This window comes from Nicotiana attenuata, unplaced genomic scaffold, assembly GCF_001879085.1.
Source record: "Nicotiana attenuata strain UT unplaced genomic scaffold, NIATTr2, whole genome shotgun sequence".
Lineage (NCBI taxonomy): Eukaryota > Viridiplantae > Streptophyta > Magnoliopsida > Solanales > Solanaceae > Nicotiana > Nicotiana attenuata.
The window spans coordinates 1-23,378 of record NW_017676909.1 but is presented as its reverse complement, the minus strand read 5'-3'; the positions used below and the strand labels follow the sequence as shown (position 1 = coordinate 23,378).

The window sequence follows — 23,378 nt, the reverse complement described above, 5'->3', positions numbered from 1 at the left end:
TTTAATCCTTCGTAGGTCAACCTAGCGATTTGCTCATGCATATATTCTTTTGATGGAGTACTCGCAATTACTTCATGTTTATGTTCTCGTAGAAAGAGTAAAAAAGAGATCTCCTTGCTTCGTGCAATTCAGAAGAGGAGAGAATTCTCAGTCTAAAAGAGCAAGATTGAATTCTTTCTAGTTAGACTCTATAGTATGATCACGGTCTAATAAGGTTTAATTGTTAATCTAATGTTGGTTTTGACCGTGGAGGCGTGGAAAGCTAATATATTTACCTAAGTGCTTATTTGGTTGAGGAGATAAAGGTCCCTTGTCTCACAACCTTCACTCTTTCTTATCCAATCAAACATTTTATTAGTTTCACACCCAGACCTTGCTATTTAACCATTAAGTAGCAGCTTGAATCTGTATAAGGTTAGAACATAAGAGTCACCACTTTGGGCTTTGGCTATTCTTGAATGACTATGTTACACTGCAAACCAGAAATGTAATTTCTGGAACTGCAAACATTATGTTAAGTTCATGAGATTCATTCAGCCAAGAGAAACATCTGACATCGGTCATCCGAAAGAGTTCGTCTCAATAGAAAGATCAACTGGTATCACCCGAACAGCTTGGGATCCAACACAAAGAGAGCGGGACGAAGCAGCTCAAGTAGACTCAACTAATTTGCACAGCATAAACTACTGTTTCATATCTCATTGTGAGCAAGAATCGTAGCTCTTGTTAACTCACTACTGTAAAAAGTTAAAACAACAGATTCAGGGGTTCTTTGTTTTCAGTTGGGGGCATGACCAGAAAGATATAGAAAATGAATTAGGTTTAAATTTCTGCAATAAAAAGAAAACCAGTGTGTGTACTCAGCAGCAAGCAATTGAACTTCCGACAAAGTGAAAAATTACCATTATGGAGTCTTCTCTCCATTGTCATCTGAGATGAGGTGTTCCAGCTCATCAATAATGGCATCATAGCAGAAAAGGTATTGATCCTGGAACATACTATATGTTAGATATTCAGCATAATATAAACTAAACAACTATAAGGAAAATCATTGAGAATATTGGAACACACAGAGATATAGATATACTCGGGTGGAAAAGAACTTTAAAATAAAAAAAGAAGATTAGTTGAGAATATGGAACATGTTTGTCCTGAGTAGAAATAAATTATCGGAACTTTCCCTCTGCATGAGCTGAGCAGGAAAAAGATATTCTTGTAGTCACAGATGTCAAGGATGAGAAGAATAGAAAAGTGCCAAGGTACTCTGTGGCTTTAAGTGCTAAACACAATTAAAGAGTGGACTTATAGTGAAAAGAAGCACTAAAAAGGTTAAAAGGACAAACGAGATGCATTAAAAAATAACTATAACACAACCGCTAATTATTTGGACAAAAAAATTGGAAACAACTATAATTAAGGTAGATATACGAAGAAGAAGTAGTGTTAATCAAATCCAAAAACCAATTAAATTTCTGATTTAGATTTGAAATACAGTTTTAAGTTTCTGGTGAAGAGTGTTTTTATACTAAAATTTTAATTCTATTCTAAATCACTAAAAAGGTCATTCATAATGCATTATTAGCAATTATTATCACTTTGTCAACTTTCTTTCTATTGTCTAGCGCCGCCCCTTAAAGACAACGCCTATGGGTGATAAGGTGCATCTCTTGATGCTTGGTATTTGCCCTAGAGCGCCATCTAAGCGACACGACGCATTGAACTTGAGCTTCACCTAGTTTGAGGACTTAACCTCATGCAAGCTTTTGACATCACTGCTTATAGTATCCATGAAACATGGTTAACGACGTATAAATAAAGACAAAAAGAATACTAATACATAGTTAAGTTTAGTAAAGTTGTATGTCACAACTTCCAACATCTGGTTTCCTCTATTATTTTCAGGCGGTGACCAAGGAAGTGAAGCATAAAGATCTTGCACAGCCATATTTTGATGGTATACGAAGTGACTTAAAACCATAATTTGCCCTTTATAATTTGGTTTATTAACACGGTTAGTTTGGTAGTTAAATAGTATTAAGTAACTTTAATCCCATATGTATTAGGAGTAGGCCATGTAGTATATATATATATAGGGCTCATTGTATCATTGTTAAGACATGTGAATAATAATATTTTCTCCCGTGCTTTCTCACATGGTATCAGAGCCGTAGTGGTGAGATACATCCAGGAAGTAAAATACAGAGCAGAAGTCGCCGTGCCTCAATTTTCCGTCGACTTTTTCAAAGCTGTTTACGTTATCTCTCTCCCCGTCAGTGTTGTGCAAAATCCAACACTACCACAAGATCCGTCATCGTCCGGCGACCAAACCTTAGTAACATCACCGGCAGAACCCTCCACACGCGCGCTCACGCGCCGTCAGAAGCTAGGTTTCCGGCGAGCGCGTGAGCTCACGCACCGGTGAGTACGACCACTTCCGGCCATTTTTTGACGACGTTTCTTCAGAACAGTTGGGTCGGCTACTAATTCCAACCCTACCCATACTGTTTTCGTTTGATTCTGACAACTTTGAGTTTTTCCGGCAGCTACAGTAATTTTCCGGCAAAAAAAAAAACAGTGTCTCCTTCGTCTGTTTCAGGGAATCTTCAATTGATTCTTTCTTTTATTTGGTTATAATTTTATAGACCTCTCTTCAATCCAACGATATCTTTGGGAGTTAATGTTTTCGGGTCTGAAAACTCGGGCTCTTGCAGTTCCGGTATTATGATTACCTCAGAACCTTTAATGGGAAGTTCAAACTACTTAGCTTGGGCTTCGTCTGTCGAGCTGTGGTGTAAAGGTCAAGGTGTTCAAGATCATTTAATCAAGAAGTCTAGCGAAGGAGATGAAAAGGCCAAAGCACATTGGAAGAAGACCGATGCTCAATTATGCAGTATTCTGTGGCGATCTATTGATTCCAAGTTGATGCCCTTGTTTCGTCCATTCCAGACATGTTATTTGGTTTGGGAAAAGGCTCGCACTTTATACACTAATGACATATCTCGCTTCTATGATGTGATATCGCGGATGACAAATTTAAAGAAACATGAATTAGATATGTCTACTTACTTGGGACAAGTACAGGCAGTCATGGAGGAATTTGAGAAGTTGATGCCAGTTTCTGCTAGTGTTGAAAGGCAACAAGAGCAGCGACAAAAGATGTTTCTAGTTCTTACTTCTTACTCTTGCTGGACTTCCTAATGATCTTGACTCAGTACGCAATCAGATTTTGGCTAGTCCGACTGTCTCCACAGTTGATGAATTATTCTCTCGATTACTTCGCCTTGCTGCAGCACCAAGTCACCCCGTGAGCTCATCACAGACACTTGACTCATCTGTTCTCGTATCCCAATCAGTGGACAATCGGGCATCTCAAACTATGGAGAACAGACGAGGAGGAGGTCGTTTTGGAAGATCTAGACCCAAGTGCTCTTATTGTCATAAACTTGGACACACTCGTGACGTGTGCTATTCTTTACATGGTCGTCCACCCAAAAATGCTTATGTTGCTCCGATCGAGACTACAGGTAACCAGGGATTTTCTTTATCTGAAGGGGAGTTAAATGAGTTCCTTCAATATCGAGCAAGTAAGCAGACATCTCCACAAGTAGCCTCTGTTGCTCAGACTGATACTTCTGTTGCTGGTAATTCTTTTGCTTGTGTTTCCCAGTCTAGTACTCTTGGACAATGGGTTGCGGACTCAGCCGCTTCTGATCATATCTCTGGTAATAAATCACTTTTGTCAAATATTGCGTATTCACAGTCTCTTCCCACTGTTACTTTAGCCAATGGGTCTCAAACTAAAGCAAAACGAGTTGGACAAGCGAATCCCCTACCCTCTGTCTCTCTAGATTTCGTTCTTTATGTCCCCGGCTGTCCTTTTAATCTTGCATCTGTTAGTCGTTTGACTCGTGCCCTCCATTGCGGTATATATTTTATTGATGATTCTTTTATTATGCAGGACCGCAGTACGGGATAGACGATTGGAACAGGACTTGAATCAGAAGGCCTTTACTACCTTAACTCACTCAATTCCTCCAAGGCATGTCTAGTTACAGATCCTCCGGACCTAATTCACAGACATTTAGGACATCCAAGCTTCAGAAGATGGTGCCTAGTTTGTCTAGTTTATCTACATTAGAGTGTGAGTCATGTCAGCTCGGGAAACATACCCGAGCCTCCTTTCCTCGTAGTATTGAGAGTCATGCAGAGTCTGTTTTTTCTTTAGTTCATTCTGATATATGGGGTCCTAGTAGAGTCAGTTCAACCTTGGGATTTCGTTTTTTTATTAGTTTCATTGATGATCATTCAAGATGTACTTGGATTTTCTTAATGAAAGATCGTTTTGAGTTATTTTCTATATTCCAGAATTTTTGTGCTGAAATTAAAAATCAATTTGGTGTTTCTATTCGCACTTTTCGCAGTGATAATGCCTTAGAATATTTATCCTCTCAATTTCAGCAATTTATGACTTCTCAAGGAATTATTCATCAGACCTCTTATCCTTATACCCCTCAGCAAAATGGGGTTGCAAAGAGAAAGAATAGGCACGTCATTGAGACTGCTCGCACACTTCTCATTGAATCTCAAGTTCCGTTGCGTTTTTGGGGCGATGCAGTTCTCACAGCTTGTTATTTCGTTAATCGGATGCCTTCATCTCCCATTCAGAATCAGATTCCGTATGCAGTATTGTTTCCCCAGTCACCCTTATACTCTGTTACCCCTCGTGTTTTTGGGAGCACTTGTTTCGTTCATAACTTAGCCCCTGGGAAAGATAAGTTAGCTCCTCGTGCTCTCAAGTGTGTCTTCCTTGGTTATTCTCGTGTTCACAAGGGATATCGTTGTTACTCACCTGATCTTCGTAGGTACTTTATGTCATCTGACGTCACATTTTTTGAGTCTAAACCTTTCTTTACCTCTTCTGACCATTCTGACCACCTTGATATATCTGAGGTCTTACCTATACTGACCTTTAAGGAGTTTACTATAGCTCCTCCTTCACCTTCCGCCACAGAAGTCTTACCCATTCCAACCGTTGGGGAGTCGTGTGGCTCCTCCTAGACTCCCCGCCACAGGAACACCATTCTTGACATATCATCATCGTCCGCACCCAACATCAGGCCCAGCTGATTCACGTCCTGCACCTGACCCTGCTCCTACTGCGGACTTGTCCCTTCCTAGTACACCGATTGCACTTCGGAAAGGTATACGGAGCACCCTTAATCCTAATCCCCATTATGTCGGTTTAAGTTATCATCGTTTGTCGTCACCCTATTATGCTTTTATATCTTCTTTGTCCTCTGTTTCCATCCCTAAGTCTACAGGTCTCATCCAGGACGGCGACAGGCTATGACTGACGAGATGTCTGCTTTACATACGAGTGGTACTTGGGAGCTCGTTCCTCTTCCTTCAGGTAAATCTATTGTTGGTTGTTGCTGGGTATATGCAGTCAAGGTTGGTCCGGATGGCAAGATTGATCGCCTTAAGGCCCGTCTTGTTGCCAAGGGATATACTCAGATATTTGGGCTCGATTACAGTGATACCTTCTCTCCCGTGGCTAAGGTAGCATCGGTCCGCCTTTTTCTATCCATGGCTGCTGTTTGCCATTGGCCTCTCTATCAGCTGGACATTAAGAATGCCATTTTACACGGTGAACTTGAGGATGAAGTTTATATGGAGCAACCACCCGGGTTTGTTGCTCAGGGGGGGTTTCGTGGCCTTGTATGTCGCTTGCGCCGGTCACTTTATGGTCTAAAGCAGTCTCCTCGAGCCTGGTTTGGTATGTTCAGCATAGTTATCCAGGAGTTTGGCACGACTCGGAGTGAAGCTGATCACTCTGTGTTTTGTCGGCACTCTGCTTCGAGTCTCTGTATTTATCTGGCGGTCTATGTTGATGATATTGTTATACCGGCAATGATCAGGATGGTATTACTAAATTGAAGCAACATCTCTCTCAACACTTTCAGACTAAGGACCTGGGCACACTAAAGTATTTTTTGGGTATTGAGGTCGCTCAGTCTAGCTCAGGTATTGTGATATCACAACGGAAGTATGCCTTAGACATTCTTGAGGAGACAGGAACGACAGGTTGTAGACCAATTGACACTCAGATGGATCCGAATTCTAAACTTCTACTAGGACTGGGGGAGCCGCTTAGCGATCCTGCAAGATATAGACAGCTGGTTGGTAAATTAAATTATCTCACAGTGACTAGACCTGACATTTCCTTTCCTGTGAGTGTAGTAAGTCAGTTTATGGATTCTCCCTGTGATAGCCACTGGGATGCAGTTGTCCGCATTCTTCGGTATAAAATCAGCTCCAGGCAAAGGGTTATTGTTTGAGGATCGAGGTCATGAGCAGATCGTTGGTTACTCAGATGCTGATTGGGCAGGATCACCTTCTGACAAACGTTCTACGTCTGGATATTGTGTTTTAATAGGAGGCAATTTGGTGTCTTGGAAGAGTAAGAAACAAAATGTAGTTGCTCGATCTAGTGCAGAAGGAGAATATCGAGCAATGGCTATGGCAACATGTGAGCTAATTTGGATCAAACAATTGCTCAAGGAGTCGAAATTTGGTGACATCAGCCAGATGGAACTTCTGTGCGATAATCAAGCTGCCCTTCATATTGCATCAAATCCGGTGTTCCATGAGACGACTAAACACATTGAGATTGATTGTCACTTCATCAGAGAAAGATACTCTCAAGAGATATTGCTACAAAATTTGTGAAGTCGAATGACTTTAAATAGTACAAATGACTAAATAGTATTAAATAACTTTAATCCCATATATTAGGAGTAGGACATGTATTTTATATATATATATATATATATATATATATATATAGGACATTGTATCATTGTTAAAACATGTCAATAATAATATTTTCTCCTGTGCTTTCTCACAAACACAAACTCACTACATTCTATACCAGCAATCAGCTAAACTTTTCAGAAAATGCCATCTCCTACTTCAAAAAATCAGAAAACTTTTGCAGTATTGTCGCATATTAAAAAAAATGAAAAGAACAAAAACGAAAACACCAAGGAGAAGGAGCCGTACCATGGTCTGAACCATCCCAATTCGCTGAGACCTAAAGATGGCAACAGTATTAACAATATCCAGAGCAGACATATCTCCACCCAGTATTCTCTGGATGGTATTATGGATTGTGCAATATGTTCCTGTCCTACCAATACCTGCACTGTACCAGAGAATGAGGTGTCAGGCTATAAGAACAAATAATTACAGAATTTTAAAAGGGACACGCTACAGATAATGATGAACGGAACCTGCAGTGTACTACAATTGGTCCAAGACTAAGAGGCACATCGTGTGTTCGATTCAGAATTTCACGAACAGCAAGTGTGTCCTCTGGAACTCCATGATCAGGCCATTCAGGATACTGAATGTGTATAACATGCAAAGGTGGTTCTTCTGACTGGCACATAGCAAGAGATGCGAATCAGGCATGTATTCTTAGCTTCCCACAATACAGCAAATATTCTAGTGTAGTGTGAGTTTATAACTTTATATAGAGATGGCTATTGGCGCTGTAAAATAGGGGAAAATAACACAACCCACACCCAATAGGTCAGATAATATTGGGAAAATGGGCTGGGTCTTACAGGGGAAGTGTAACCAAATTGAGGGAATGCATAGACGTCATCCCAGCATCTAATTGGCAGGACCAACCAGGTAACCTTCACCTAAAACTACTTAGTGCTTTTCTAAAGCTTATCCAGCAGTGGTCTAGATGCTTTGCGTTCCCTTGGGTGTTATGGAGGCACGGATTACATAATGAAAAACTTATTCAACCACAAGCTTCTGGAGCATTTAGCTATGCATGAACAAGTACTAAAAGAGCATAAACTGAGGTTTTGAGTTCCAGAGGCTCTGAAGGTGAACTCAGGCAGCAACAGTAAGCTCAACATTCTGGCAGCAACAGGATTTTTTCTCTCATCACAACTCTGTATTTGGGGAATCACTCAGTAACTTACTCCTTGAAATGACGGCGAGAAAGGTGATGTCTAACAACAACAAACTCAGTGAGTTCCCACAAGTGGGGGTCTAGGGAGGGTAGTGTGTGTGCAGACCTTACCCGTGTATCCCTACCCTGGGAGGGGAGAGAGGCTGTTTCCTATAGACCCTCGGCCAAAGAAATGAGAAAGGTGATGTCTAAGAACTTTGTAATTAGTAAATGGAGAACCGGGTGTGTACTTTGACATTATAGAAACTGTCTCACAGAATGAATACCGGTATCAATGGATCGAGAGAAGGGAATCCTTAGTCAAGAGATTGACAGTCAGCACATGGATCCTATTATGGATCTGTCAAAGGTTATATTAGCATCCGAAGGAACTAGGGAGATGTACAGGAAATGGGGTGAAAAGGAACAAGCATATGAATATGGAGTGTCACAAAAATTTATCAGGTAAGGAAGATATGTGAGCATACTGAAATTCCAGGGAGATCGAAGAAGTGTGATTATCACCTGGCTGACGGGCATAACTAGCAAGATATTTGCAGACAAGGGAAAGCAGAGCAACTGGTCATCTCAGCAGAATTCCTATGCTGAAGCAGCAAAGTTAAATAGCTGGCCAGAAGTGAACAAAGATATCGGTTGCTTGAAAGTATTCAGAAGCCCAGGTTAGCAAAGCCTCAAGAAGATAACAGCAATTTGGACGGTGATTGCATCTTCTAACCACATCTCTATCTTAAAGACTAGGCTAAGCAACAACAAAGATGGCAAAGCAAGCAGAGAAAACTGCCAAATTCAACCATCCTCCATCAAAGATATCGGTTAAACAATCATCTTAAGCTGGTCCGGCACTCCATGCTCAACAACACAATAAGACCTTTTCATTCTTTTTTATTTCTTGTATTTCACAAGGACTGCCAACGATTTACTAACCTCAATATAGTTCACCTCCAGATTTCGTAATATTAAGGAGGTATGACTCGTCTTTATACATTTCGTCACAACACATATATTCCCAAATGTTCTAGGCCCATCCTCTGCCTGAAAGTAATCCCCACACTTCACCATCTGCATTTGTTTTCATCAAAGGAGAGGGTAAGATAATAAACTGCTCAAACCAAATATAGGTAATGCTTAAATAGAGATGGCGGCTAACAAGTCTTACAATAGACAAAAGGAAGGAAGGCATAGCAGTTTTCATACTCGTCATAAAGTTATACAGATGAGGGATAAAGGTCATGAGGCAAGGATATATCTTCCTACCTTTTCATTGCTTCCATTTATCTGCTAAAGATTGGAAGCGCAAACTGAGAGAACATATGAGACATAAATTTCAAATCCAGAGAGGCAACAAGGCTTTACATCAGAATTCTCAAATTCCTCCAAAGATCATCATATGATCTATTGGTCAACCTGGAAGTCCTATCCCACAAAATTCTGGACAACACTACTGTATTAGAATGAGCATGAACTTATTGGGGCCTCAGGGTGTTTCTAAGATCCTCTTGAAATTTAAAATGAAATATGCAGAACAAACAATGTCCCAACATACAACAACAATAACCCAGTAGAATCCCTACATAATGAACAGGAAACTCCTATGCCGAAAGAGAACTCTAATTTAAGCCGTTTGACTTGAATTCTAATTCGATCCTACAGATGCTAATTCTTATAGCAGCAATTGCTCTCTCAAAGCTATATTTTTATATCTAAAATCACAAACTTCTTGACGCATACTGTCCTTTGACGTTACTCAAAATCCACTTAGAATACTTAATCGAAGCCAAGCTCCTGCATATTTGAAGAAACTGAAAGATGCACAGTTGCAGGAGGAACAAGCAAGGTTTATATCAGTAACTATTTTTAGCAATTGACATAAACCATAAACCATAACATCCTGCTCCAGGTTGGAGCGAAAAAAGAATGAGGAAAGAACACAAATAAGAAAATGAGGACGCTAATTAGTAATACCAACAAGTGCCTTCCTGTATCCCAGGCTTAGGAGCACTAGCAGTGGAATGAAAAGAATAGAACACGATTTTTTTCTCTTCAGCCTCTCCATGCCCTTCTTCCTCACTTTGGTAAAAAAAAAAAAGAGAGGAGAAAATAGTTTGAAGATGAAAAGCCAATACTCAACAAAGATCCATTTGAACTTTTTTACAGCATAAAATTTCCAGATCCACTTTACAGCGGAGGATACAAATGAAAGAAAACAAAAAGGTAAAAGGGTATGTTGTTTCTTTTGAGAAGCAAATTATACATCAGACTATTGTCACAAAATGTTAATATACTTTGGTCGCAAAACAAGTAAGTCTCGTTTCAGGAATATACTTATTATCACAAAGGTTACCTGGTTGTCTAAACAGTTGAATACCTTGTAATTGTCAACCAATCGTGTAAGCATCACAATCACAGGACAGCGATTCTGAATAATCATTTCCCAGAAGTCTTCAAAGGTATGTGGTAGTGGACCTTGTGTTGCAATAAACCGGGACACTCTTTCTGATATCTTCAGCCAAAAAGAGCAGTATGTGGTAAGAAGCAGATTTGTGTTTTTATGTTTTATGCTAATAGCTCGAGTGGGTGAAGTATCTCTTTGAGTAATTTCAAGTGAAGGATGTAGGAACCCACCGATACAAAGCTTGCATTGATATATCCCCTAGCTGAAGGTCTATAGTCTTTACATGGGTCCAAAACGACCCTACTATTGTCAACTGAGATCAATGAAGCTTGATATAATTAATTCGAAGTAATGATACATTTTAAAAGCAAGGAAATTAAACAGACAACTGATTAGCATACATGGCAGAACATCAGTATAACGATTTTTGCTGATGTTTGTGCTGTCCAAAGCCACCGAGCATCTACTTTTCATCTCTGAAGCTTTCAACCTATTTTTCTGAATCAAAGGAGCTTGAGTTTAAGCATGTCACCAAATGAAGCAGAATAACATCATAGGATGATTGACAAATAAATAACAAAGAGTCAAACGACAACAATAAAGCAATAAGAATTTCTGAAGATATAAGAGAACCACCATTTGATATGAATCAGCAAGATGAATCTTTTGCTTTAATTAAGATATTGTACTTTATGCTATCGAGATCATTTAGCAGAACAGCCACCCAAAACATCAAAAAATGAGATACTTTCGTATCTGAAACTATTAAAAGTTGTTTCGAAAAGGCAATTAGACCATCTACCTCACAGTAGGGCATTACCCCGTTTTCCCTAACAACATATTTCCAGTTTCTCTGTTTCACGATTTTTAAAATTTATTTTATGTATATAAACTTTAAGGACGTAGTAAACCTGAGCTGATGACTTGCGAGTACAAGGGGTTCCCTGTTAGCCCAACAATCAATATAAAATTTCAAACATTATCTGGTCTTGTCCAAGACTATAAACACATTGGATACATCAATGTACTGCATGCGTGGCTCAAAACATTTAAGGGCATCACATACCTATTATTGTCTCAAACTTTTGTGGCCTAAAATCCGACTTTCTGTTTCATGATACATTCAACAAACTCTAAAGAAATGTTCAATACTTAGCAACAAAATTATGTATACATTAGCAACATATTTATTTGGTAAATACTCCATAGAGGCAATGTTCTGGACCAAGTATAAATAAAGAGGGCACAAACACTACTTTCTCACACAAGTCTCCTCTCTTTCTGTGGTATCTGTCACCAATTATCTTCCTTCTGAATTTTTTTATTCCTTTTGATACAACAAAAGTTGTGTTTTAAGAGTCATTTAGCTTTTTTATAAATCAGTAAGCCTCATTTAGCTCATTAAGCTAAACATTTGTTAATCATGGGGGCCAAAATGCTGCTGCAGTCATTTTTAGCACATATTAGTAGGCTAAGTTACTCAAATTCTTCACTTTCGGTGCTGATGTGGGTGTGGGTCGTACCAGATCTGGTCAACTGATTTTGGGTGCTTTGACCAAAATGGACGGAAAAATTCGGGACTGATACAATGATTTCTGAAATCAAATCAAAAGCTAGGGTGAAATTGAAGAAAATGAAATACCTTATTTATTGAAATTTCTATGTCAGTGCTTTTCCTTTTATCTCCTTCTTGGATTCTCCTCTTGATCAATTTTTTCTCCTTCTTGAAATACCTTGTAAGTTTTCCACATAATGTCATTTAAATATATTTTTATAACTCTATTTTAGATACTTATTTTTAGCTGAATATCTGCACCTGTATCCATACTTGCACCTGTATCCATACTGCAAATCTTAAAATTTAGATCATAAAAGATCCGACCTCTAGATCCGCACCCATATCGGACACCCGCACCTGAGTCCGAGCAACTTAGTTAGTAAGGTGAACACCAGCATATAAGATGATAGATAATATCTGCTAGGAGAACTTATTCTACCGATTTGCAACGTAAATATGGGAAATATAGCCCCGGACTAGACCCAAAAACCACAAGAAGTCTACATTTTCTATGGATTTGGTGAAGAAACACATATTCAATACACCTATTACCAAAAACAGTGATGCTTATGCACCTATGTCGAACTTATATGTTTGTATCCGTCCTATTAATATGGGCTAGAAGAAACTTGTATCCATCCATTCGTAGTGTATTTCAGATACCCAAGGATGTGAATCATGTGACCTAACAGTTTGAAACTGTATGAAAACCAAGCAAGATGAGGGTTCAAATCCAATATAGGCAAAACAAACTAGTTGATTTTTTTCTCATTTGCCGAAACGCTGGTGGATATATTGTCAAATAACTGTATTGGTGGAAAAACATAGGTACCTGATAGGCTAATTGAGGTTGTACACAAGATGATCCGAACATTATCATTATAAAATAAAAGTATGTGTATAAACTCCATAGAGATATGTGTTAGTTTGTGTGTACTCAGTTCACATTATTTGTTTAATTCAATTAAGAAAGATATCTTGATGCACCCATTATTAGGAAAGCTAATAAATATACTGTTACCAGAAAAAGGAAAAAAAAGAATAAATTTCACGTTTCATTTTATTTTCATATTTTTTCTTCCTAATTCCACCTCTCATTTCTATTGTACAAGAATATTATTGTAAACATACAAGCAAGTCTAAAAATTCCAAACTGGTTTTAACAAGTCGCCTCACGCTAAGATTATGTCTTATTCACATATTTCTAGCCACAACATCTGCTGGAATTCCAGTCTCAACTCCACGTGCTTCGGTTTTGAGGTTGATTAAGGAAAAGATACAGTATACAACATATACAGTACAACCCCCCTAAATTAATATTGCCGAGACCATGAATAATCGATAAATTAATATTTATTAATTTAAAGAGTGTTTTCGAGATTCAATGAAGGTTAATTTTGATTACATCAAAATCATTGTATCTTAATACTTTATGTGTCATATTTATTGAATTAATATAAAAAAAATTCATTATACATAAAGTATAATGTATGATACATTGTAATATTTTTTTATTATTAAATGATTCATTGTAATTAATAAATCATTGTTTCTTAATAATCAAATATTATTCATTGTATTTTTACTAAAAACATTCAATGTATGATGGTGAGAGAATAAACTATATAAGCAACATAGAAAATTTCTTCAAACCGTACCCAACAATGGCTTCTAATCTAAAAGGTGTCACAAAATCAACAATGACAAATCAAATACGTACAGCATTATTTGAGTACAAAAGAGATCATTCCACATGCACTCAAAAAGATTTACAATTGTGGCTTAATGAAAACTTTCATTTGAAAGTTAGTCAAGTACAATATCAAACACACTCAAAAGATCAGCTGAGTATCTTTCGGCTCACTTAGAAAAAAGAAGGGATATCAAGTGGCACAAGCCAGCAAAATTTCCAGACATGGAGAATTGTTTATGAGTGGTTTCTCCAGTACCACGACCGTGCGAATTTAACCAGAGGGTTAATTTTGGAGAAGGCAAGAGATACAATGAAACTTTTATATCCTCAACAAGATTTTGAGCACAACTTTTCTCAAGTTATTATTTTTATTTTTAAGATTTTTAAGAATAATGATATGAAGTGTTTCATTAGTAATCAGTACCAAGATGGTACTGAAAAGGTTACGGAAAATATGGTACCAAGATTGTTGCCCCTAAAGGTTTTTTTGCAACACAAAAAAGCAGGCAAGGTGATCACCTTTCAACTTTCTCATTCAAATTGGTTATGGAAGGTCTAAGCAAGAAACTAACTAAAGTAGAACTTCAGGATTGGATCGAGGGCTTCAACCCAAATGTGAGGAATCTGGGAATTTCATCTTACTCATACTTTTTATGCAGACGACTCTCTAATTTTTTCTGAATCTAAGCGGGAACAGATTCTTCATCTCTGATTGATGCACTTATTTTTCAAAGTGGAGTCTGGATTACATATAAACTATACCAAAGAGTGTCCTCTACCCAGTGAACGATATCCCCAACCTACAGGAAATTGCTGAAATTCTGGGCTGCAATGTGTGTTTGTTTTCAACCAGATACCTGGGCCTTCCTTTGGGAGCAATTTGGGATGACATCTTGGAAAAATGTGAAAAGAAGTTGTCTTGTTAGAAAAAAAAATACCTTCCTCTTGGAAGTAGACTCGTGCTGATTAACAGTCTCAACTCTTTGTTTCTGTGGCATAAAGGTTGGATAAACTTTGGAGAGATTTCTTATGGCAAGGAAACAGAGATCACAGAACATTCAATCTGGTGAAACGGGAAACAGTAACCTTAGATAGGGAAGAAGGGGATCTTGGGGTCAAAAATCTGATGATCCAGAACAACAGGTTACTTCAAAAGTGGCTTTATGGAGATCTACTATTGAAGCAAAGTAATATGGACTTTTGAACTCCTAGAGAACTAAATTCACACTTCCACACAATCAAAACAGCATTGAAAGCACATTAGAGCACACTGGCCTTCCTTTCGTTCCAACACATCATTTCAAAGTGGAAATGGAGAAAGATCAAGTTTTGGCAGAATATTTGGCTTGGTCATGTATTCTAAGAGAACATTATCTTGCACTGTCCCAAGTAATAAGATTCACAGAATATTGGTCATATCATGGCTGGAATTTCAGCTTCGGACGCAGTTTAAGTAATTGGAGGTAAACCATCATCACTATTGCTCCAGATCCATAACAACACACCCTTATTCTCCAGACTGATTCTCTATTGTGGAAACGTGATGCTAAAGGAAAATTTTCAGTAAAAGATTGCTGCAAGCAGCTTAGGGACCTTTTTGCCTCCTTGACACCTTCCCCCTTCGGCCATAGAAATGCATTTAGAGGAACAAGGCACCCTTGAAGATGGAGTGTTTTACTTGGCTGGTGGCTCAAGGAGCATGTCTAACTTGTGAGAATCTTCAGACGAGAGGGATGAATATGTGTAGCAGATGCTCACTATGTGAAAGGCAGAATGAGAACATCAACCTCATTTTTTTCCATTGTCCAATTATCAAATAAATGTGGGATCTCATCATGAACATTTTGACAATTAAATGGATTATGCCAAGAACAAACAAAAGACTTGTTGCAGTGTTGAACATTAAAGGATAGGGAAAGGCAAGAATGAGGACTTGAAACTCAATTCTTTCAGCTGCATGATGGACTGTTTGGAAGGAAACAACCACAAGAAATTTTTAGAGCAAAATTGAATCTGTAACTAAAGCTAAGTATAGATGCATCTCCTTATAGTTTTTTTTGGTAACATGGTTATTGCAAATGATATATATGTCATGATAGACATTTGAGTTCATTACACATTCGGCGGTGATGCTGCCCTGAAAATATCAGTAAAGCACCTTCTGGTTGCTGACTTTTTATATAAATACCTTATTTAGAGGTAGTCAAAAGCAAAAGGCGCGTAAACGCACCAAGTTCTGTTGGAGCTTTCAGCACAAAGCGCAATTAAAGCGTGAGCTGCGAAGAAAAGTGCCTAACAGAAAGAAAAAAAAAATAATAGAAATCCTTTGCAAAAGAATGTAACTATAAACACAAATAATAATTATTCGAACAAAAATGACAAAGCATACTTAAGCTATATGTATGTTGTTGTGCCCTTTAAGACAAAACCCACAAGTGAAGGTGCACTCGCATTAGTATCTTGATGCCTATGCTAAAGCCGCCAATTACGTGAGGCGCAGTACACAACCTGGGCTTCACCGAGCTTCCGGCTTAACCGAGCTTTGAGCGAACCTTTAACAACACAGGAATGTTGTGCCTTATCAGCAGTGACTAGTGAATGACAACTAAGAAGCTAGATATTAAAAGCCCAACTAGCAAAATTGAGAAGACTAAGATTAAAAAATGTCATTCTTTTCGTTTTGATAAAGACTAAAAAATGTCTTTAAAGTAGATAAAACAAGAAATACTGAAAGAAGCTATGAACTTGAGACGTTATCAAGGTAGCATTTCCGGTATAGACAACTTAGAATGACCAAGGCAAGGAAGACCTACCGATGCACCTATTATTGAAAAGAGTAATGCTCATATACCTATGTCTACCTTATATTCTAGTGTTCACCCTACTAGCATGTCAACAATAGGTGCCAGGCAACTTTATTCCCCAAGGCTTTGATTTTGTCTATTTAAAAATTTACTATTCCCTTCGTCCCAATTTATGTTACGGTGTTTGACTAGTCAAGGAGTTTTAACAAACATTGAAAGATTTTGTAATGTTCCAAAATTATCCTTATTAATAAATATTAAAATCTTAAGTAGAAAATACAAGTAACTCTCACATGATTAAAGAAATCAATAGCATTTCTCTCTCCTCATAAAGTGGTGGCAACTCATTAATGTATTGTATAGCCATAGAGTCCAAACATGATTCCAAATCTGCTCTCTCTCTTGTCTCACTCTCTCTCATACACGAAGAAGTCTCAATTGAAAAAGGTCACCACAAATTAGTAGAGGTCTCGGCAAACTAGGTTTATTTTTTTACTTGTACACAAGTTTTTTCTTGATTTCACCTGCAATTCCAAGAAAAAAGATTACCCCAAAATTAATTTGTTAATTGTTATCACTACGCTTTGCCAATCTGTTCCCAAGAATCGCCGCCAAAAATAATTTTTTGAGCTTAGGACTCTAAATTTTTGTTAGTGGCGCCAAACTTTTTCCTAATTTTGAAATTTAACAAGTGAAGGTGTGTATACAAGCATAGAGACATCCACTTTTATTTATTTTACGCCTCTTTTATTCTTCTCTCTTTGATACTTATCGCACTGGTTAATTATCTCTTTCTTTGTTTTTCTATTTTTGTCTTTTAATACTAAATCATTGATCTAAAAAGAATAAAATGAGTATTGTATTTCCAGTAGAACCAATCATCAGAAACAGTTACATTTGGAAGAACGTCAAGCAGTTGCAAAGTGACTTTTGAAAAAAAGTAATGAAGGAACGGTTAAAAATAGTTCTATAACATAAGCCGCTATATTGTTCAAAAAATCGAAAAATTACTACTGAACGTTTTGGAAACAAGGCAAATCATCTGTTGCTTTTAGTAATGTGTTAAATGTGTCTTCAAACCCTGTACGCAGAGTTAGGAATAAACAGATACAAGTCGACATTAACCAATTCAAAGAAACTCCATTTTGTCGTCGAACAAACATTCAATCTCTGGATTTTGCAATAAACAAGACAAAATCAACTATTTTTCGGCATGTGAAAGAAAGCACATACATACAATGCCATGAAGCCTCACTTAACCGAAGAAAACAAGAAGGTGCGAGTGCGATTTTGCCTCTCAATGATTGATCTTGGTACACACCATGCAAATGTCATGTTTACAAACATGTTTAATTATATTTATATCTATGAGAAATGGTTTTACTTTTTGAAAAAATCCAAAGGTACTACCTGCTTTCTAAAGAAGATGAGTCTAATCCATATCATTCTTACAGAAGTGGAAATTTTATGACAAAGATTATGTTTATGGTTGTTGTTGCGCATCCTAGATTTTATGAAAATGGAATAAAGTTGCTTTCAAGAAAATAGGAATTTCTCTGTTTGTAGTTAAGGAACCAGCTATGCGAAATAGCAAAAATCGAGCAGCAAGACTGTCAAAGCAAAACCTATTTGTGACTAAAGATGTCAAAAGAGCTTGCTAGATAGAGAAAGTATTCCAGCCATTAGATCAAAATGGTCAGCTTCACCGTCAAATATTCTAACTTTTATCCAACAAAATAGTTCAAGACCACATATTGGTGTTAATTATTTGGAATTTACTGAAGCTGCTCAACAAGGTTGATTGGGCATTAGGCTATGCTTTCAATCCCCTAAAAGCCCCGATTTAATATTTTGGACCTTGAATTTTTTAAAGCAATTCAATCTTTTTAGTATCAAATGGCCCCTTCAAATATCGATGAATTACTGGAGGTTGTTGAAAGATTTCCTATGAAATGAAAGCTTAACAACTTAATCATGTATTTCTAACTTTAAAGTATTCCATAATTGAGGTGATGAAAGATAATGGTTGCAATAACTACAAAGTACCTCACATGAAAAAGAAAGACTTGAAAGAGAGTACATCTTCCACTTCAACTTTGTTATGATGTTGATATTGTCAATCAAGCTTTAGCTCTACTTCAACAATGATGTGAGTTATTACTATGTCAAGGTTATCTATTTTTGCACACTTTGCTTTCTACTGGAACTTGTAGGTTTACATGTTAAAGTTAGAATGTAAATTTTGTAAAGCGTGTTGGGAGCAATATTATTGTGTATAACCTTGGTGATATGTCCATAATTGTAATATTCTATTATTTTTTTTGGGTCTTTAAAGCTCAGGTGCAAAATCGAAAGAAAAAATAAGAAATCTTCACCAAGTTGAGAATACAGAGCAAAAATATAACAAGAAGGTGTTCACCGATAATGTACACTTCAGTGTATACTTTGAGGCATGAACTAACTCCAAAACACACAAATCACCACAATGCTTCATTTCTCAAATTTGTTAAGGGGCGGACATTGAGTATGACAATACGCACTATGAACTAATCTGAATCCTAATTGAGTGAATGGAACAGTTTGAAGGTGGAAAAGTGAAAAAAGGCAGTAAAATTTTTACGCCTTTTATAGTTTACGTTATAATCTAATATATATATTTATTGTATATGTAAGTATGTATTTCTGTATGGTAATACCAAGACCAGGGGCGGATTTTTTTGGGGGTACACTATAAATATAAGCCAAATTCGTTTTATGGCTCAATATATTATATTTTGAATCTCCTTGCCATAGTCCAAAAGAGCCGCTCAGTGGTCAAGGGATTTGTGGGGTTGCTGGTTCAATTCCCACTGCCACATTCCCTTTTAATTTTTAATTTTTTTCTTTTTTAACCCCTTACTGGAAACCCCGCCTCTACCATTAATCAATACTTTTAAAAACGTAAATTTAAATGCTATACCAGCCAAAATACGAAAATTTCAGATAACATCCAATTAAACATCAAATATCAAAAGGTTTTCAAAGGAATAGCTGAATACTACAAATTAAGAGAGAAAAGGAAACCTGCAAAGCAGAGAATTCTGAGTCAATTTTGCCAGGAGAGTGACACCTTTTCTCCTTAAAGGCTGGGAGTGCTTCCAAACAGTAACTACGCTGATCAGGCGACAGTACGATTCTCTTTGGAACCGAATCAGCAGAGAAATTCAAAGGTTTTGTGACGGTGCCCGTGGCAGTAACTGGCGGCTCCGTGGAAGTGGTGGCGGAGGATAAGGGATTACCGGCGGCAGCCATCGCCGATCTCCGGCTCCGACTCCGAACTGATACCGCGCTACCCGTGGCTCCGAAATTTAGTTTTTAATTTTTTAATTTCCCCCCTTTGGGTCTCAGTAGTAGTCTGCAGCTGTCGGGAAATGATTCTGTCACCACCTGAATTTATGGATTATATCCTTTTTTTTCTTTTTTCTTTTTAGCTTGGTGATGAAGCAAATAGAAACCGTTTAACGTGTGCTCATAAGTTAAGTTAAATTTCATGAGTGATATCTAAACTAATAATTTATAGTACAAAATATTTAAATTAAAATTTGCTACAAAAATATACTCAAAAGTACAAAATAACATAAGTTCCGACGCTAAAAGCATCAATTCCGACACTTTTATGAGTTTGTGATGCAAAATAACATAAGCAAATTATTTCAAAAATAAAACTCTCCAATTACTAATTTTTAAAAACCTATTTTCCTTGTTCCTCAATTTTATTTGTTTATAGTTATAAAATACTTGATTATGGTGGATGTCCATAACTCCTAAGGGAGTAACACCCACTACTCTTCTCCATTAACCTCCCACTACTTCTTACCATTATGGATGTAACTCTCACACCTCCATGATCTTCCCCCATGTTCTCAATAGTTAATACCATGTTCATGGAGTCCCTTTGTATTACCTATATCATCCTATAAATAGAGGGTCTGGGCATCACATTGTACACACTTGAATACATGGAAGAAGTAGATTCTCTCCTCTCTATCTCTCTACATTGTTGTCTATCTTCTTGTTTTATGTATTACTTTGAGCTAAGTTTCGTAACACGTTATCAGCACGAACGCCTCATTCTTCGTTAGGTTGTGGTAGGTGTTTCTTAACTTTCACGGCTTGCCTACTCATACCCTTTTGGTTGTCAAGTAACTATTTGTTTATTTGTTTTCACATACAATGGTAAGAGTCTTTATGCTATTTTTGTTTACTAATCCACAAATTTTTAATTTTATGATTATGCTTAAAAGCTAACATGCAAACTGTGTATTAGATTGAAACTTGCCTAACAATGAAAATCACAAAATGATGCTGCCGACGGAATTTAGATCATCCCTACAAGAACTGCCACATTGCACAAAAAATTACATTAAATGCTCTCCTATGTCGGAAACGAACAGTACAACTTACCATATCGTCATTATCTGCATAAGCCATATAATATTTTTCCTTAGAGTTAATATTAATAGATATAATGCATAATTTGTTTATGTTTTTTTGTGTCTACAATATAAAAAGTTATGATTAGTTCTCCCCTTTATCGATGCAGATACTATAGTTTTATTTATCACTAGATGAGTTTACGCTTATATCCATTGGAAGTGATAATACTTTTAAGTCTTATGATGATTAAATACGATGATGCAAGGGTAAGAAAGATGGGTTCAAGCCCACCGTACCATGCGGGTAAGACATTGTTTCTTGTCTTGATGTACCATTATAAGAGTTGGGTTTGAGTCCTAACACATGCTTTTATGTGTACGACATTGAGTTTGAGTCCCAGTGCACCATATTGATGATATAATGATGACTAAAGAGAAATAATGTATTTTTCATGAAAAAGCATGAAGTTTGTCCCACTTGATTTGCTCTATTCTTGAAGTGAATGTGATAGCGGTGCATAATAAGTCTAAATGAAGACAAGTGGTTGACCAATGAATGTGGGCGTGCCAAAGATCAAAATAATAATAGTCATCATTATGGTAATTGTAAAAAGGAGAACAATAAGGGTTCTCAAAATAATCCTTCAAAGGTCAAGGAATTGTGTATCAATATGGTTTGTAAATATGAGGCACGCTCTGATGATTATAGTCCATTTTTTTTGAAAGAATGCGACTTGTGATAAGCATTGTAAATGCAGACTCATTCCTGAAGTGAATGTGAAATATATATGTGATACAAATTATGCACAAGAATATGTGTATGCATGGTTGAATAAATACTACAACTCACCTCTACCGGAGGTTTGAGAGAAAGAAAGATCATGAACACTACTATGTGGTTACACGAATACGTCATTTATCGTGTATATGTGGTGCGCCGAAAATATTTTGACATGCCTTATAAAAAATTATTAAAGGCAAAAGTAAAGCAAGAAATAAGTCTTGTCTATAATGTTTTTGATTGTGACAATGATAAGATAATTTTTTCTGTGGAGAAAAAATTCACCATTTGGATGGTGGTATAAAAGATCTTGTAGTACAAAATATTGAGAGCTCCGAAAGAGCGAATTTGTTACTACCCGAATAAATAAAATTATTCATGGCATTGGTGGTAGTATGTCTCAAAAAGGAACTTTTTGAGTTTCAAATATATTAGCCAAAGAGGTTGGTATATTGAGACTATAAATGAAAGGAAGATTGAATATCTTCATATTACTATAATCATACCGGGTAAATATGAAAGGTTACTCGATTTTTCTTCTCTTTGTACTACAGATGTATAAGCATGGTGATGGAATCACATGCCATAGTAAATTAAATATTTACTGAAACAAATATCAGTTGGCATGACCGGTTGGCCATCCCGGTTCAATTACGATGCGAAAAATGATTGAGAATTCACATTGACATAAATTGAAGAATAAGGAGATTCTTCGAGAATTCTCATGTATGACTTGTTCTCATGATAAATTGATTACTATACCAGCTGGGGTTGAGATTGTATTATCTGATTTTTGGAACGTATAAAAGGTGATATATATATGGGCCCAGTCACCTGCCATGTGGACCGTTTACTATTATATGATTTTAATAGATACATCTATTTTATGGTCACATGTGCGTTTGTTATCAACTTGCACTTTGGTTTTTGCAAGGTTGTTTGCTCAAATTATTAGAGCACAGTTCCAGAATATATATTATGATAATTTATCTTGATAATGCTGGTTTAAATCCAAGTTGGTTTAGCAGAAATTGTATGCCTCCAATTAAACTAAACCATTGGATATGAGAATAAAACTCCCAAATAGAAATTTGGTATGAGGTATATTATTTAATATACAATAGCACTTGTACGCATCTAGCCAACAAGTTATGATAAATTCTCCCCATCACAATTGGTTCAGGGTCAGGAACCAAATATTCCCATGTAGAAATATGGATGTGCTATATGATTTAATTGTGCTATCACATTGCACAAAGATGGATTCCCAAAGAAAGTTGGGAATTGTGCTGGTGATCCCAACATTAGGGGGAGAAAATGAGCAGCTGAAAAAAGTAATACATGGAATGAATTATTATGAGTATACCTAGATCCTCGTACAAGAAAATGTGAATTTGAAGTTCAAGTGATAATTCATTTTCAAAATATTGTCAGACGCATTTGATGACCCAAAGCTAAATGTCATATTTCAGCTGTTAATGTTCCAAATAGAATAAAGTCCATGATGGACATAGTTTGTGGAACGCATGAAACATAATAGGCAAATAGGTTCCAAAGATAAAACTCCTTGAAGAAGGAGGGAGCAAATGTTCAAGATGGTCATAATAAGGAGGCAAGTGCTTTATAAGAGCACCATGACATAACACTTTATAAGACCTCATGGGAGAGGCTCAGGTACCTGAACCTGAAAATAATGAGATCTCGATAAGTTTATTCTTTATTGTTGATGATGGAAACGATGTAAA

At 36.9% G+C, this 23,378-nt stretch overlaps 1 protein-coding gene across 3 annotated transcripts; it reads right to left on the bottom strand.

The window, feature by feature from the left end:
• Positions 1-358: 358 nt before the first annotated feature.
• LOC109221249 (protein-tyrosine-phosphatase PTP1-like) lies at positions 359-19,933 on the bottom strand. Of its 3 annotated transcripts, none has more exons than XM_019385708.1 (9): positions 19,501-19,933; positions 10,784-10,880; positions 10,613-10,695; positions 10,356-10,490; positions 8,915-9,049; positions 7,293-7,441; positions 7,063-7,204; positions 903-988; positions 359-737 (listed from the first exon to the last, which is right to left on the bottom strand). In XM_019385708.1, exons 1-8 carry the CDS (start codon positions 19,726-19,728, stop codon positions 905-907), a joined length of 1,053 nt encoding a protein of 350 aa, XP_019241253.1. In that variant the 5' UTR covers positions 19,729-19,933; the 3' UTR covers positions 359-737; positions 903-904. The 3 variants fall into 3 exon arrangements, with proteins under 3 accessions (XP_019241253.1, XP_019241254.1, XP_019241255.1); XM_019385709.1 differs by having other exon boundaries at positions 359-734; XM_019385710.1 differs by lacking the exon at positions 19,501-19,933 and adding an exon at positions 12,025-12,156.
• Between the last annotated feature and the right edge of the window lie 3,445 nt (positions 19,934-23,378).

Bases quoted from the DNA above. Each gene is read 5' to 3' on its own strand.
- LOC109221249 (XM_019385708.1), bottom strand. From the start codon at position 19,728: ATGGCTGCCGCCGGTAATCCCTTATCCTCCGCCACCACTTCCACGGAG. The intron at 7,205-7,292 runs GTTCCGTTCATC...TCTCTGGTACAG, and splicing joins CCAATTGTAGTACACTGCAG to TGCAGGTATTGGTAGGACAG. The intron at 989-7,062 runs GTACGGCTCCTT...AGTATGTTCCAG, and splicing joins TTGGGATGGTTCAGACCATG to GATCAATACCTTTTCTGCTA.